Consider the following 12,500-nt stretch of genomic DNA (forward strand, 5'->3'; position numbering starts at 1 on the left):
GGGTCAGGTTCTGTCGGGCGTGGGCCGAGCTCGGACAGAAAAATGCGGCCCGATCCGCACGCCAATGGGAAACACTGCTGTCATTAATCTGCTGACTCCTGTTGCTGTTTGCTGCTGCCGATATAAAGTTTGAACTTATTTTATAATTTAGTTCAGATATTATTTCTACATAAACAGATGGACCACATTAAGGTTTAGGAAGTGAATAGTTGTTTACTATTATTATCACCTCCCTAAAACTACAGACTCCATCAGACCTGTTGATTAGTCACAGAGACCTTCAGTGGTGATATCTTCAGATTATCAACAGTGAAAATGAATGGAAACATCTTCTCAGTGAAAGTGTGTGTGAAGGTGTGTATGTGTGTGTTAGTATCAGGATCAGAGAACGACAGAGTTTCTCTGTTCCAGTCCAGAGTCACTCTGATCCTCTGGAGCTGCTTCTCAAACGGGAGAACAGTGTTTGGAGCTGGTGGAGACAACGCTGAGTATTTACCTCCAGAGAACCCTATTGTCCAAAATCCAGACTGTATGTCTCCCTTCCTCTGGACAGACTCTGCTAATACACCCAGTACCCAGAATGTACTGTCTCCAACCTCGACATCCCAGCTGTGAGTCCCTGAGTCAAAGCCCTCAGAGCCCAGGACAGAGGGGAAATAATCAATCCTCTCTGGATTATCAGGAAGCTGCTGATACTCTCCCCATCTCACACTGGTCAGATCTTCAGACAGGATGAGTTTTGGATGAGCAGTGTTTGGGTCCAGAACCAGAGGAGAGTAGGAGACCATGTCCTTCATCTTGTTCCAGATGTTGAAGCTCAGGTTGCCCAGGTGTTTGGCCTCGTCTATCAGAGCTCCTGAGAGCAGCTGTGGATCATCCAGCAGGGGGCGCTGCTGGACTCTTTCCACTGCAGCCTTGTAGTTGATCAGGAAGGAGACGTCTTCAGCTCTCAGCTGCTCCTCTGTGGCTCTGACTGTGTCTGAAAGAGCTGCTATCTCTCTGCTCAGAGCCTCCATCTTCTCCTTCATCCTCTGACTCTTCTGCTCCTCTTCCTCCCTCAGTGCAGCCATCCTGGCCTCCTCTTCCTCTTCTAGAAACTGGTGAAGCTTCTTAAACTGATCCTTAATCTGCGTCTCTGTGCGTCGGGCCTGGACCTTCATGTGTTTTGCTGTTTGATCACACTTCACTTTAACTTGTTCAAAAACCTTTAACTTCTCCTTTAAGGGCTCCAGAGTTTCCTGGAGTTTCTTCTTGTGTTGTCGTGCAGCTTCATCGATGGGTCTGATTATGTGGTTGGAGTGTTTTTCTGAATCTCTGCAGACGACACAAACTGGCTGCTGATGGTCCAGACAGAAGAGTTTGAGTTTCTCAGAGTGCAGACTGCAGAGAGCCTCTGAAACTCTCTGATCTCTCTGCTGTAAGAAACTCTCACACAGGTTCTTCAACACCAGACTAACTGGTGGGTGCTCCTTTGAAGATCTTCTCTTACAAACTGGACAGTCCCGTGTTGGTCTATCTGTCCACCAGCTCTGCAGACAGTCTTTACAGAAGCTGTGGGTACATGACAGAACAACAGGATCTCTAAAGACTTCATGACAGACTGGACAGCAGAGATCCTCCTCTGACATGGAAGCCATTTTGTCTCTGAGTGCAGCTGAAAACAGCAGAAAGGGCAAAACATGTTAAAACAGAAAGTCAGTTGTGTTCCCCTCCCTCTCACACAGGAGAAGTTTGCCTTCAGCGCTGTCTGTCTGTTTATTTAGGTATGGATGTATTTATGTATAGACTATACTATTTATGTATAGACTATACTATTTATGTATAGACTATACTATTTATGTATAGACTATACTATTTATGTATAGACTATACATAGACTATACTATTTATGTATAGACTATACTATTTATGTATAGACTAGGGGGAGGGTGTATTTCTGCAGACACGGCACCCCTTCTCTTCTCTGCTTCTCTTCATAGTGGTCAGATTCATCTACCAACCCTTATAGAACTGGATCAGGTCTGCCTTGGACCAGCGCTTAGTTCTGCTGTTCCAGTTCTAGACTGCCGGGGGACTTCCTCTGACCCTCTGAGCTTCTCTCTCCTCTCTCTCTCCATCTGTGTGCCTCCATGTCCCAGTAATGCTTGTTACTAACCTAGCTCTGGGGGGGCTTGTTCTCCTTATGTTTTATCTCCACGCAGTTTTCCTGGGGATTTGTGTGGCACCTAAATCATGGTTGCAGCTGCAGTGGTCTTGCTCGGCGCCCTGCTGTGCCCTACTAAGCCCCGCAATGCCACACAACGGCATGCAACGCCCCGCTACGCGCTGAACTGCTACAACTATTATTTCTAGTCATAGTTCCACTATCTTTATTGTTATAACTGTAGTCTTGCTTTGCCACACCCTCCTCCAAAGTGCGCTTGAGGAAGGTCTGTGTAGAGGCCAAAGTACAATTCATAGTAATGTGAATAAGACTTAATGTTAAAAGGGTAAGTAATTTAATTTGGAAGTTCATTTAATGGTTAAACTGTTAAATAATTCATAAAAGGTTAAAAGCATTCTAGAATTCATGTTTGTATAGGATTTTGTACATATTGGTAAAATAATGTACTGCCTCTTTAAGAACCAGCTAACTCCGCCTACGTTACGTTGATTTTTATTTTGTGTGATTCAGATCTTGAGAGCTGTGGAAGCAAACGGTTTTCTTACCTGTTAACTGCTAACTTCTAGCTATTTCTATTAAGAATTTCTTTTTATCTCATTAGCAACTATAATAAGTGTATTAGTCAGCTCACATTCTCTCTTGTAAATCGGAAACCAAGGAATAAAAACCGGAGATTTTCATCTTTTATTTCAGCAACGTTGCGAAAGTGGATTTATTGGACTGTGTTGCTGGGTTTTCAATGGACATTGCAAATGGGATTAGCTGCTTGCAATAATGTGAGATAGTTACAGCGTAAGCCATTGCATATCTCAAGATTTCAAACCTCTAAAGTCTGTCTAGTCCTCTCAGCATTCCTGGATGGGAGAAGACCGTGCTCTGGTTTATTGGCATTTCTTTAACCCAATCACAATCATCGTGGGCGGGGCTAAGCTCTGGACGGAGCCACGGTGCCTCTGCTAAATAGTCTCAGGAAGGAACTGGTTCTGGGGGTACATGTGGACGATCAGAAGTATTTTAGTCAGAGGGACAGATAGTCTAGCTAGCTGTCTGGATTTACCCTGCAGAGATCTGAGGAGCAGTTAACCATAGTCCTCACAAATCAGCCGGAGGTTAGAATCCCAACACAAAGGAAGCCCATGGCTCATGTTCAATAGAATGTAACAGTTCTTTAGAATGTTACAGTTCTATAGAATGTTACAGTTCTTTAGAATGTTACAGTTCTATAGAATGTTACAGTTCTTTAGAATGTTACAGTTCTATAGAATGTTACAGTTCTATAGAATGTAACAGTTCTTTAGAATATAACAGTTCTATAGAATATAACAGTTCTTTAGAATGTTACAGTTCTATAGAATGTTACAGTTCTTTAGAATGTTACAGTTCTTTAGAATGTTACAGTTCTATAGAATGTTACAGTTCTTTAGAATGTTACAGTTCTATAGAATGTTACAGTTCTATAGAATGTTACAGTTCTATAGAATGTTACAGTTCTTTAGAATGTTACAGTTCTATAGAATGTAACAGTTCTTTAGAATATAACAGTTCTATAGAATGTTACAGTTCTTTAGAATGTTACAGTTCTTTAGAATGTTACAGTTCTATAGAATGTAACATCTCACCACTCGAGGTTTCAGCCTCTGACTCTTGTTATCATTTACTACTATAAATAAAATGGAATTGAATTTTAACCCAAACCACTATCTTTTCTTCCTAAACTAAACTCAGTAGTGTTGTTGTCTGAACCTAAGAGGTTCTGGCAGGAAGCCAATCGTCTCCTGTGCACCACACCCCAAGTTGCCTCAGTTACTTTCACTTTGAGTCTCAGAGTGTTTTTCAGTCTGCAGCAGATTACAGTTGAAGTATTTCACTTCTTCAGTACTTCAGAGCTCCTTCATGTAACTATCCTCCGTCAGTGGGAATCACAGCTTCGTAATAAAAGGGAAATCTTACCGTCTGTCTGTCTGTCTGTCTGTCTGTCTGTCTGTCTGTCGGTGCGTCTCTTCTCACTGACAACTCAACAGGAACTAACTTGTTTTCCTGGTTTGTCTCAGATGATGTCATGTAAAGGGCGGAGCTCTCTCTGGCACCTGATGATTAATCTTAAAGGGGCAGTTCAGATGTTAGTTCAGTGAGCTTCTTCTCATAGTCACTTATGTTGCGTTCATGCCACCTGGGAATAACAGGGACCGCCCCCGTGATTACGTTGTTTTTCCGACTGCCAGCGTTCACATGGTCGGGATGCGTGTTCTTCTTCTTCTGTTATATTGGTGTTTGGCATAACAACTTGTTGCATGACTGCCACCATCTGTTGGCCGTAGCCAAGAGCAGGTGTGTGAAAACATGGAGGCCGCAATAACAAAGATTTGCTGCTGTTTTCTTATACGAACAGACAAACAGCACTTGGACAGGTGTGTGTTTGTGTTATCTGCAGGACAACCAACAGGAAAGGACACGGATAAGATGTTTTATACACGGGCCTATTAATGAATAATGTGAAACATGTTATGTCTGTGTATGTTTCTTGGCAGAGGCGTTTGTCCATATGTTCAGTGAACCAAAGTCAACAACGCGTCACCAACTGGGAAACTCTGTCAGCAAAATCTGGGCGAGTTTCCCACCTCTGATTCCCACAGGAAGGGACGTGAATGACGACCTTTTCACTCAGAAAAATGTTTTTCCGATGTCCATGAACGAAGCATTAGCTACATTAATCACAGCGAATCAGCCAATCACAGAGCTCACAGCTACATCTGGCATTTATACAGCCAATTATATTTTATATTATCCTATAATTCTGACTTTAATCTTCCCGTCAGTGGTGCAGTGGAGCGAGGTGACCCGTCTGGAGAAGAACGCCACGCTGGTGTTTATGTGTTCTATATGTTTATATGTTATATATCTGATATTATATATATATATATGTGTGTGTGTTACAGTGACCCTGGTGGTCCAGTGGAGCGAGGTGACCCGTCTGGAGAAGAACGCCACGCTGGTTTTCCCGGAGAGCGTGCGTGTGAGCACGCGTCACAGCGAGCACTTCTTCTCCATGTTCATCAACATCAACGATACCTTCCGTCTGATGGAGCAGCTCGCCAACATCGCCATGCGCCAGCTGCTGGACAACGAGGCCTTCGCCGCCGACCGCTCGCTGCCCAAAGCCTGCAAGACGCTGAGGAACGTCTCCGCGCTCAAGAGGTAACGGAACGGGAAGAACCCGTCGCAGAAATTACAAGAAGGCTAATAGTATGTCAAAAAAACACACAGAAAAAGTTGTTCTTGAAGTTTTTCAGTATGTGTGTGTGTCTCTCTGTGTGTGTGTGTGTGTGTGTGTCTCTCTGTGTGTGTGTGTGTGTCTCTGTGTGTGTGTGTGTGTGTGTGTGTGTGTGTGTGTGTGTGTGTGTGTGTGTGTGTCTGTCTCTCTGTGTGTGTGTGTGTGTGTGTGTGTGTGTGTCTCTGTGTGTGTGTGTGTGTCTCTCTCTGTGTGTGTGTGTGTGTGTGTCTCTCTCTGTGTGTGTGTGTGTGTGTGTCTCTCTCTGTGTGTGTGTGTGTGTGTGTGTGTGTGTGTCTCTGTGTGTGTGTGTGTGTGTGTGTGTGTGTGTATGTGTCTGTCTCTCTGTGTGTGTGTGTGTGTGTGTGTGTGTGTGTGTGTCTCTGTGTGTGTGTGTGTGTCTCTCTCTGTGTGTGTGTGTGTGTGTGTCTCTCTCTGTGTGTGTGTGTGTGTGTGTGTGTGTGTGTGTGTGTGTGTGTCTCTGTGTGTGTGTGTGTGTGTGTGTCTCTGTGTGTGTGTGTGTGTGTGTGTGTGTGTGTGTGTGTGTCTCTCTGTGTGTGTGTGTGTGTGTGTGTGTCTCTCTGTGTGTGTGTGTGTGTGTGTGTGTCTGTGTGTGTGTGTGTGCAGGGATCTGGACGCGCGGGCGAAGAACGAGCGGTACCGGGCCATGTTCCGGCTGACCCAGGACGAGCGTCTGGACGGACACACGGACTGCACGCTGTGGACGCCGTTCGCCAAGATGCACGTGGTGGGACAGCTGTTCATCTCCAACAACTACGTCTGTTTCAACAGCCGGGAGGAGGACCTCTGTCAGCTGATCATCCCCCTCAGAGAGGTTATTATTAGTGCTGTCAGTTAAACACGTTATTAACGGCGTTAACACAAACCCATTTTAACGGCGTCAATGTTTTTATCGCGAGATTAACGTTCTTTTTGGCCTAGAAAACTTGGTAGTTTTTCCACATGCTGTTGCAACAACTAGTAACGTTAGAAAAACTACAACACCACACCGGATCTAGCTAGACCGGAAACACAACAACAGGCACGCCACACACACAAAGAGTAGTAGGCTAACGGTAGGTTTTGAGTGGATGGTGAGCGCCAATAAGATTCTGAATGGAAAGTTTACTTTTAAAAAGTTGCCAAATGGTTCCATTGACAAGACCAGAGTGATCTGTGTGTTTGGTGGTTGTGAACTGAACTATCATCACAGCACGTCCAGTCTGAAAGACCACCTGATGGTCGAGCACACAGCTGATGGTCACACACACAGCTGATGGTCACGCACACAGCTGATGGTCACGCACACAGCTGATGGTCACGCACACAGCTGATGGTCACGCACACAGCTGATGGTCACGCACACAGCTGATGGTCACGCACACAGCTGATGGTCACACACACAGCTGATGGTCACGCACACAGCTGATGGTCACACACACAGCTGATGGTCACGCACACAGCTGATGGTCACACACACAGCTGATGGTCACACACACAGCTGATGGTCACGCACACAGCTGATGGTCACACACACAGCTGATGGTCACACACACAGCTGATGGTCACGCACACAGCTGATGGTCACGCACACAGCTGATGGTCACGCACACAGCTGATAGCCAAGTACACAGCTGATGCCAATTCCCCCCCCCCCTCGTCAAAGCCAGGCCGATCCACTTTTCCATGTTGATAAGAGCATTAAAATGAGAAAAAATAATGGGACAAAAAGAAATCTAGGGACATTTAGAATTGATAAAAATGTGAGATTAGTTGTTAACTATGACATTAATACGATTAATCACGATTACATATTTTAAACGTTTGACAGCACTAATTATTATTATTATTATTATTATTATTATTATTATAAACCTGTCAGATGATCATCCCCCTCAGAGGGGTTATTATTCTGCTGTGTGTTACCCATGATGCTCTGCTGTGTGTTACCCATGATGCCCTGCTGTGCGTTACCCATGATGCTCTGCTGCCAGGTGTCCATCGTGGAGAAGGCCGACAGCAGCAGCGTCTTGCCGTGTCCCGTCTCCATCAGCACCAAGAACAAGATGAACTTCCTGTTCGCCAACCTCCGAGACAGAGACTTCCTGGTCCAACGCATCTCCGACTTCCTGCAGCGAACCCCCGACAGTTGCTGGGGCGACAGCAGCCCACTGGCTCTGATTGGTCACTCGGTGAGCTCTGATATGCTGAGTCATTAAAGGAACGGCGTCATTCAGCCCCTGTGGTACGCCACCTGTGCTGCCTACCAGCTGAGTCCTGTTGTGTTGTGTGTCCTCAGGCGTCCTCCAGCGTTCCCTCGCCCTCGTCTGCAGGCTCTGACTCCACCCACAGGGGGCGCCACTTCCACCCCGGCCTGCCCACAGCCAGCCAGGGTCTGCTGCAGCTCTACCAGCAGGACGCGCCCGAGGACCTCGGCCCCAAAGCCGTGAGTTCAAGTCCCAACACCTTCAGACACTGAGAAAACGTTGGCAGGGTTGGGCGGCCGTGGGAGGGTCATTAAACGGAAAGGCCACTTTAAAAACATGTTTCTGTGTCTGGCTGCCCCCCCCCTACAGATGAAGGAGAAGATGAAGGAGGAGGCGTGGAACATCCATTTCTCTGAGTTTGGTCGCGGTGTCTGCATGTACCGGACCTCCAGAACCAGAGAACTCGTTCTGAACGGGATTCCTGAATGCCTGAGAGGAGAACTGTGGCTGCTCTTCTCTGGTCAGTTAGTTCACTCACTCATTCATTAAAACACATCACCCAACTACACCAGACTCCATGTAAATAATCACTACTTTTATCATCGTAAAACACACTTCATTCAAAGTGGACAGAAACTAAATCAAACTACCAAAAGCCGTCTTGGTTCATCTTTCCACTGTTCCAACAATCACCACTCTGGTTTGGTTGGAATAAACCCTTAATTCACCCATTTACATGTGGAGATATGCTGGCTCTATACACACTAAAAGTCCTGATTATTTACATGGAGTCTGGTGGAGATATGCTGGCTCTATACACGCTAAAAGTCCTGATTATTTACATGGAGTCTGGTGGAGATATGCTGGCTCTATACACGCTAAAAGTCCTGATTATTTACATGGAGTCTGGTGGAGATATGCTGGCTCTATACACGCTAAAAGTAGTGATTATTTACATGGAGTCTGGTGGAGATATGCTGGCTCTATACATGCTAAAAGTAGTGATTATTTACATGGAGTCTGGTGAAAATATGCTGGCTCTATACACGCTAAAAGTCCTGATTATTTACATGGAGTCTGGTGGAGATATGCTGGCTCTATACACGCTAAAAATCCTGATTATTTACATGGAGTCTGGTGGAGATATGCTGGCTCTATACACGCTAAAAGTAGTGATTATTTACATGGAGTCTGGTGAAAATATGCTGGCTCTATACACGCTAAAAGTCCTGATTATTTACATGGAGTCTGGTGGAGATATGCTGGCTCTATACATGCTAAAATTCTTGATTATTTACATGGAGTCTGGTGGAGATATGCTGGCTCTATACACGCTAAAAGTAGTGATTATTTACATGGAGTCTGGTGGAAATATGCTGGCTCTATACACACTAAAAGTACTGATTATTTACATGGAGTCTGGTGGAAATATGCTGGCTCTATACATGCTAAAAGTAGTGATTATTTACATGGAGTCTGGTGGAAATATGCTGGCTCTATACACGCTAAAAGTCCTGATTATTTACATGGAGTCTGGTGGAGATATGCTAGCTCTATACACGCTAAAAGTCCTGATTATTTACATGGAGTCTGGTGGAAATATGTTGGCTCTATACACGCTAAAAGTCCTGATTATTTACATGGAGTCTGGTGGAGTTTGGTGATGTTGATTTCAGGGGTTTTGTGTCAGAGTTCAGATGTGACGCTCTCGTCAGTTAGTTTATTCATTCACTCATTCATTCATTCACTCATTCATTAATGTGAGAGGACAGCTGTGAGACTGGGTGCAAACCTGTTCTTTTTAACACTTGTTCACAGTTTTGATGTTTTTGACACTATCAAGGTTTTTGGGTATTTATGCAAATAGTTTTTTGATGTTTTTGATGTTTTTGACGTTTTCTTTTCATTTGATCGTTTTTGGGTTTTTAGGTTTTGATTTTTTTTCTAAGCTTTTGATATTATAAAAAAATAAAAATTAAAATAAAAAACCATGTTTTGGACATTTGAGCGTGTTTTGATGTTATTTCGGTGTGTGAGCGGTCAGGTAGAGCGTGTTTCCCCCCCGCTGACCACATGATGTTAAACTGACTTCCTGTCTGCGTTCAGGCGCCCAGAACGAGATGGCGAGCCACCCTGGTTACTATGGCGACCTGGTGGAGACGGCCATGGGCGTGTGCTCGCTGGCGACGGAGGAGATCGAGCGCGACCTCCACCGCTCGATGCCCGAGCACCGCGCCTTCCAGAACGCCACGGGCATCGCCGCGCTGCGCCGCGTGCTCACGGCCTACGCCCACCGCAACCCAGGCATCGGCTACTGCCAGGTACTAGTACTACATACTACATACTATATACTACATATTATATACATATAATACAACCCAGGCATCGGCTACTGCCAGGTACTAGTACTACATACTACATACTATATACATATAATACAACCCAGGCATCGGCTACTGCCAGGTACTAGTACTACATACTACATACTATATACATATAATACAACCCAGGCATCGGCTACTGCCAGGTACTAGTACTACATACTACATACTATATACTACATATTATATACATATAATACAACCCAGGCATCGGCTACTGCCAGGTACTAGTACTACATACTACATACTATATACATATAATACAACCCAGGCATCGGCTACTGCCAGGTACTAGTACTACATACTATATACTACATATTATATACATATAATACAACCCAGGCATCGGCTACTGCCAGGTACTAGTACTACATACTACATACTATATACTACATATTATATACATATAATACAACCCAGGCATCGGATACTGCCAGGTACTAGTACTACATACTACATATTATATACATATAATACAACCCAGGCATCGGCTACTGCCAGGTACTAGTACTACATACTACATACTACATACTATATACATATAATACAACCCAGGCATCGGCTACTGCCAGGTACTAGTACTACATACTACATATTATATACATATAATACAACCCAGGCATCGGCTACTGCCAGGTACTAGTACTACATACTACATATTATATATTATATAAAATATACATATAATACAACCCAGGCATCGGGTACTGCCAGGTACTAGTACTACATATTATATACATATAATAGTACTAATATATAAAGTGTGTATTTCAGGCGATGAACATCGTGACCTCGTGCTGTATCCTGTGTATATATAATATAGTAGTACTAATATATGAAGTGTGTATTTCAGGCGATGAACATCGTGACCTCGTGCTGTATCCTGTGTATATATAATATAGTAGTACTAATATATAAAGTGTGTATTTCAGGCGATGAACATCGTGACCTCGTGCTGTATCCTGTGTATATATAATATAGTAGTATTAATATATGAAGTGTGTATTTCAGGCGATGAACATCGTGACCTCGTGCTGTATCCTGTGTATATATAATATAGTAGTACTAATATATAAAGTGTGTATTTCAGGCGATGAACATCGTGACCTCGGTGCTGCTGCTCTACTGTCCCGAGGAGGAGGCCTTCTGGCTGCTGGTGGCGCTGTGTGAGCGCATGCTGCCGGACTACTACAATACCAGGGTCGTAGGTCAGTGACATCACTCTGACATCATCACTTTGACATCACTCTAACAACGTGATTTGTGAAATTTTGGGGGGGGGTCTCTAAAAATATTAACAGTGTGTCATTTTGACGTGCAATTTAAGTTTTGTGTAATGTGATCATCGTGGATTATTATGTGTAAAAATGCAAAAATATCATTAATTCATTCATGCATGACGAAGAGTTAAACCTAATTCACTTCAATAAAGATAAGTATACATGAGCATCAAGGCTGGGCAGCGCTGTGGTGCAAACTACAATGTTAACCATAGACTGGATGTTAACTCAAAGATACGTAGAAAAAATATGAACGTGGGAGGCCATTAATCGGAGCGCAAAGTCCTTGAAATCCATTGTGCAGTTAGCATCATATAGCTATGGCAAAAAGAAGACAAGGCAGTTTAATTAATTTTGGTTTTACTAAGAACTTGTCTAGCAATGACGTTAATAGCACGACCGATTCACCTGCTGCCAGTCCTGTTAGCACAACTCCCACCGGGGGGGGGGAAAGAAAGCTGAAGAAATAATGTCCTCTCTGACTGGTCACCATCCTAACCCTCTCTGGCTGGTCACCATCCTAACCTCTCTGACTTATCACCATCCTAACCTCTCTGACTTATCACCATCCTAACCTCTCTGACTGGTCACCATCCTAACCTCTCTGACTGGTCACCATCCTAACCTCTCTGACTGGTCACCATCCTAACCCCTTTCACTGGTCACCATCCTAACCTCTCTGACTGGTCACCATCCTAACCCCTCTGACTGGTCACCATCCTAACCCCTCTCACTGGTCACCATCCTAACCTCTCTGGCTGGTCACCATCCTAACCTCTCTGACTGGTCACCATCCTAACCTCTCTGACATTTCACCATCCTAACCTCTCTGACATTTCACCATCCTAACCTCTCTGACTGGTCACCATCCTAACCTCTCTGACTGGTCACCATCCTAACCCCTCTGACTGGTCACCATCCTAACCTCTCTGACTGGTCACCATCCTAACCCCTCTGACTGGTCACCATCCTAACCCCTCTGACTGGTCACCATCCTAACCCCTCTGACTGGTCACCATCCTAACCCCTCTGACTGGTCACCATCCTAACCTCTCTGACTGGTCACCATCCTAACCCCTCTGACTGGTCACCATCCTAACCCCTCTGACTGGTCACAATCCTAACCCCTCTGACTGGTCACCATCCTAACCCCTCTGACTGGTCACCATCCTAACCCCTCTTGCTCCTCTCTCCCGTTAA

At 44.6% G+C, this 12,500-nt stretch overlaps 4 protein-coding genes across 8 annotated transcripts in view; 2 read left to right on the top strand and 2 right to left on the bottom strand.

Annotated features, from left to right (window-relative positions):
- The window catches only part of nfkb1 (nuclear factor of kappa light polypeptide gene enhancer in B-cells 1), a 1,201,612-nt gene that overhangs the window by 999,301 nt on the left and 189,811 nt on the right, over nucleotides 1–12,500 (top strand). The window lies entirely within an intron of this gene.
- The window catches only part of sqstm1 (sequestosome 1), a 585,288-nt gene that overhangs the window by 520,980 nt on the left and 51,808 nt on the right, over nucleotides 1–12,500 (bottom strand). The window lies entirely within an intron of this gene.
- The window catches only part of LOC116060836 (TBC1 domain family member 9B), a 34,709-nt gene that overhangs the window by 8,553 nt on the left and 13,656 nt on the right, over nucleotides 1–12,500 (top strand). For all 5 annotated transcript variants that reach the window (XM_031314585.2, XM_031314588.2, XM_031314586.2 and 2 more), the window contains exons 4-10: nucleotides 5,101–5,359; nucleotides 6,060–6,267; nucleotides 7,427–7,624; nucleotides 7,732–7,878; nucleotides 8,009–8,159; nucleotides 9,746–9,960; nucleotides 11,111–11,228. In XM_031314585.2, coding sequence (XP_031170445.1) covers nucleotides 5,101–5,359; nucleotides 6,060–6,267; nucleotides 7,427–7,624; nucleotides 7,732–7,878; nucleotides 8,009–8,159; nucleotides 9,746–9,960; nucleotides 11,111–11,228 — 1,296 coding nt within the window. The remainder of the gene's footprint in view (nucleotides 1–5,100; nucleotides 5,360–6,059; nucleotides 6,268–7,426; nucleotides 7,625–7,731; nucleotides 7,879–8,008; nucleotides 8,160–9,745; nucleotides 9,961–11,110; nucleotides 11,229–12,500) is intronic.
- Nucleotides 128–4,275, bottom strand: LOC116060837 (nuclear factor 7, brain-like). Its single transcript, XM_031314589.2, has 2 exons — nucleotides 4,115–4,275; nucleotides 128–1,654 (listed from the first exon to the last, which is right to left on the bottom strand). Exon 2 carries the CDS (start codon nucleotides 1,635–1,637, stop codon nucleotides 252–254), a length of 1,386 nt encoding a protein of 461 aa, XP_031170449.1. The 5' UTR covers nucleotides 1,638–1,654; nucleotides 4,115–4,275; the 3' UTR covers nucleotides 128–251.

The sequence above is a fragment of the Sander lucioperca genome, chromosome 1 (genome assembly GCF_008315115.2).
Source record: "Sander lucioperca isolate FBNREF2018 chromosome 1, SLUC_FBN_1.2, whole genome shotgun sequence".
In the NCBI taxonomy this organism is placed as follows: Eukaryota; Metazoa; Chordata; class Actinopteri; order Perciformes; family Percidae; genus Sander; species Sander lucioperca.

Bases quoted from the DNA above. Each gene is read 5' to 3' on its own strand.
- LOC116060837 (XM_031314589.2), bottom strand. From the start codon at position 1,637: ATGGCTTCCATGTCAGAGGAGGATCTCTGCTGTCCAGTCTGTCATGAA.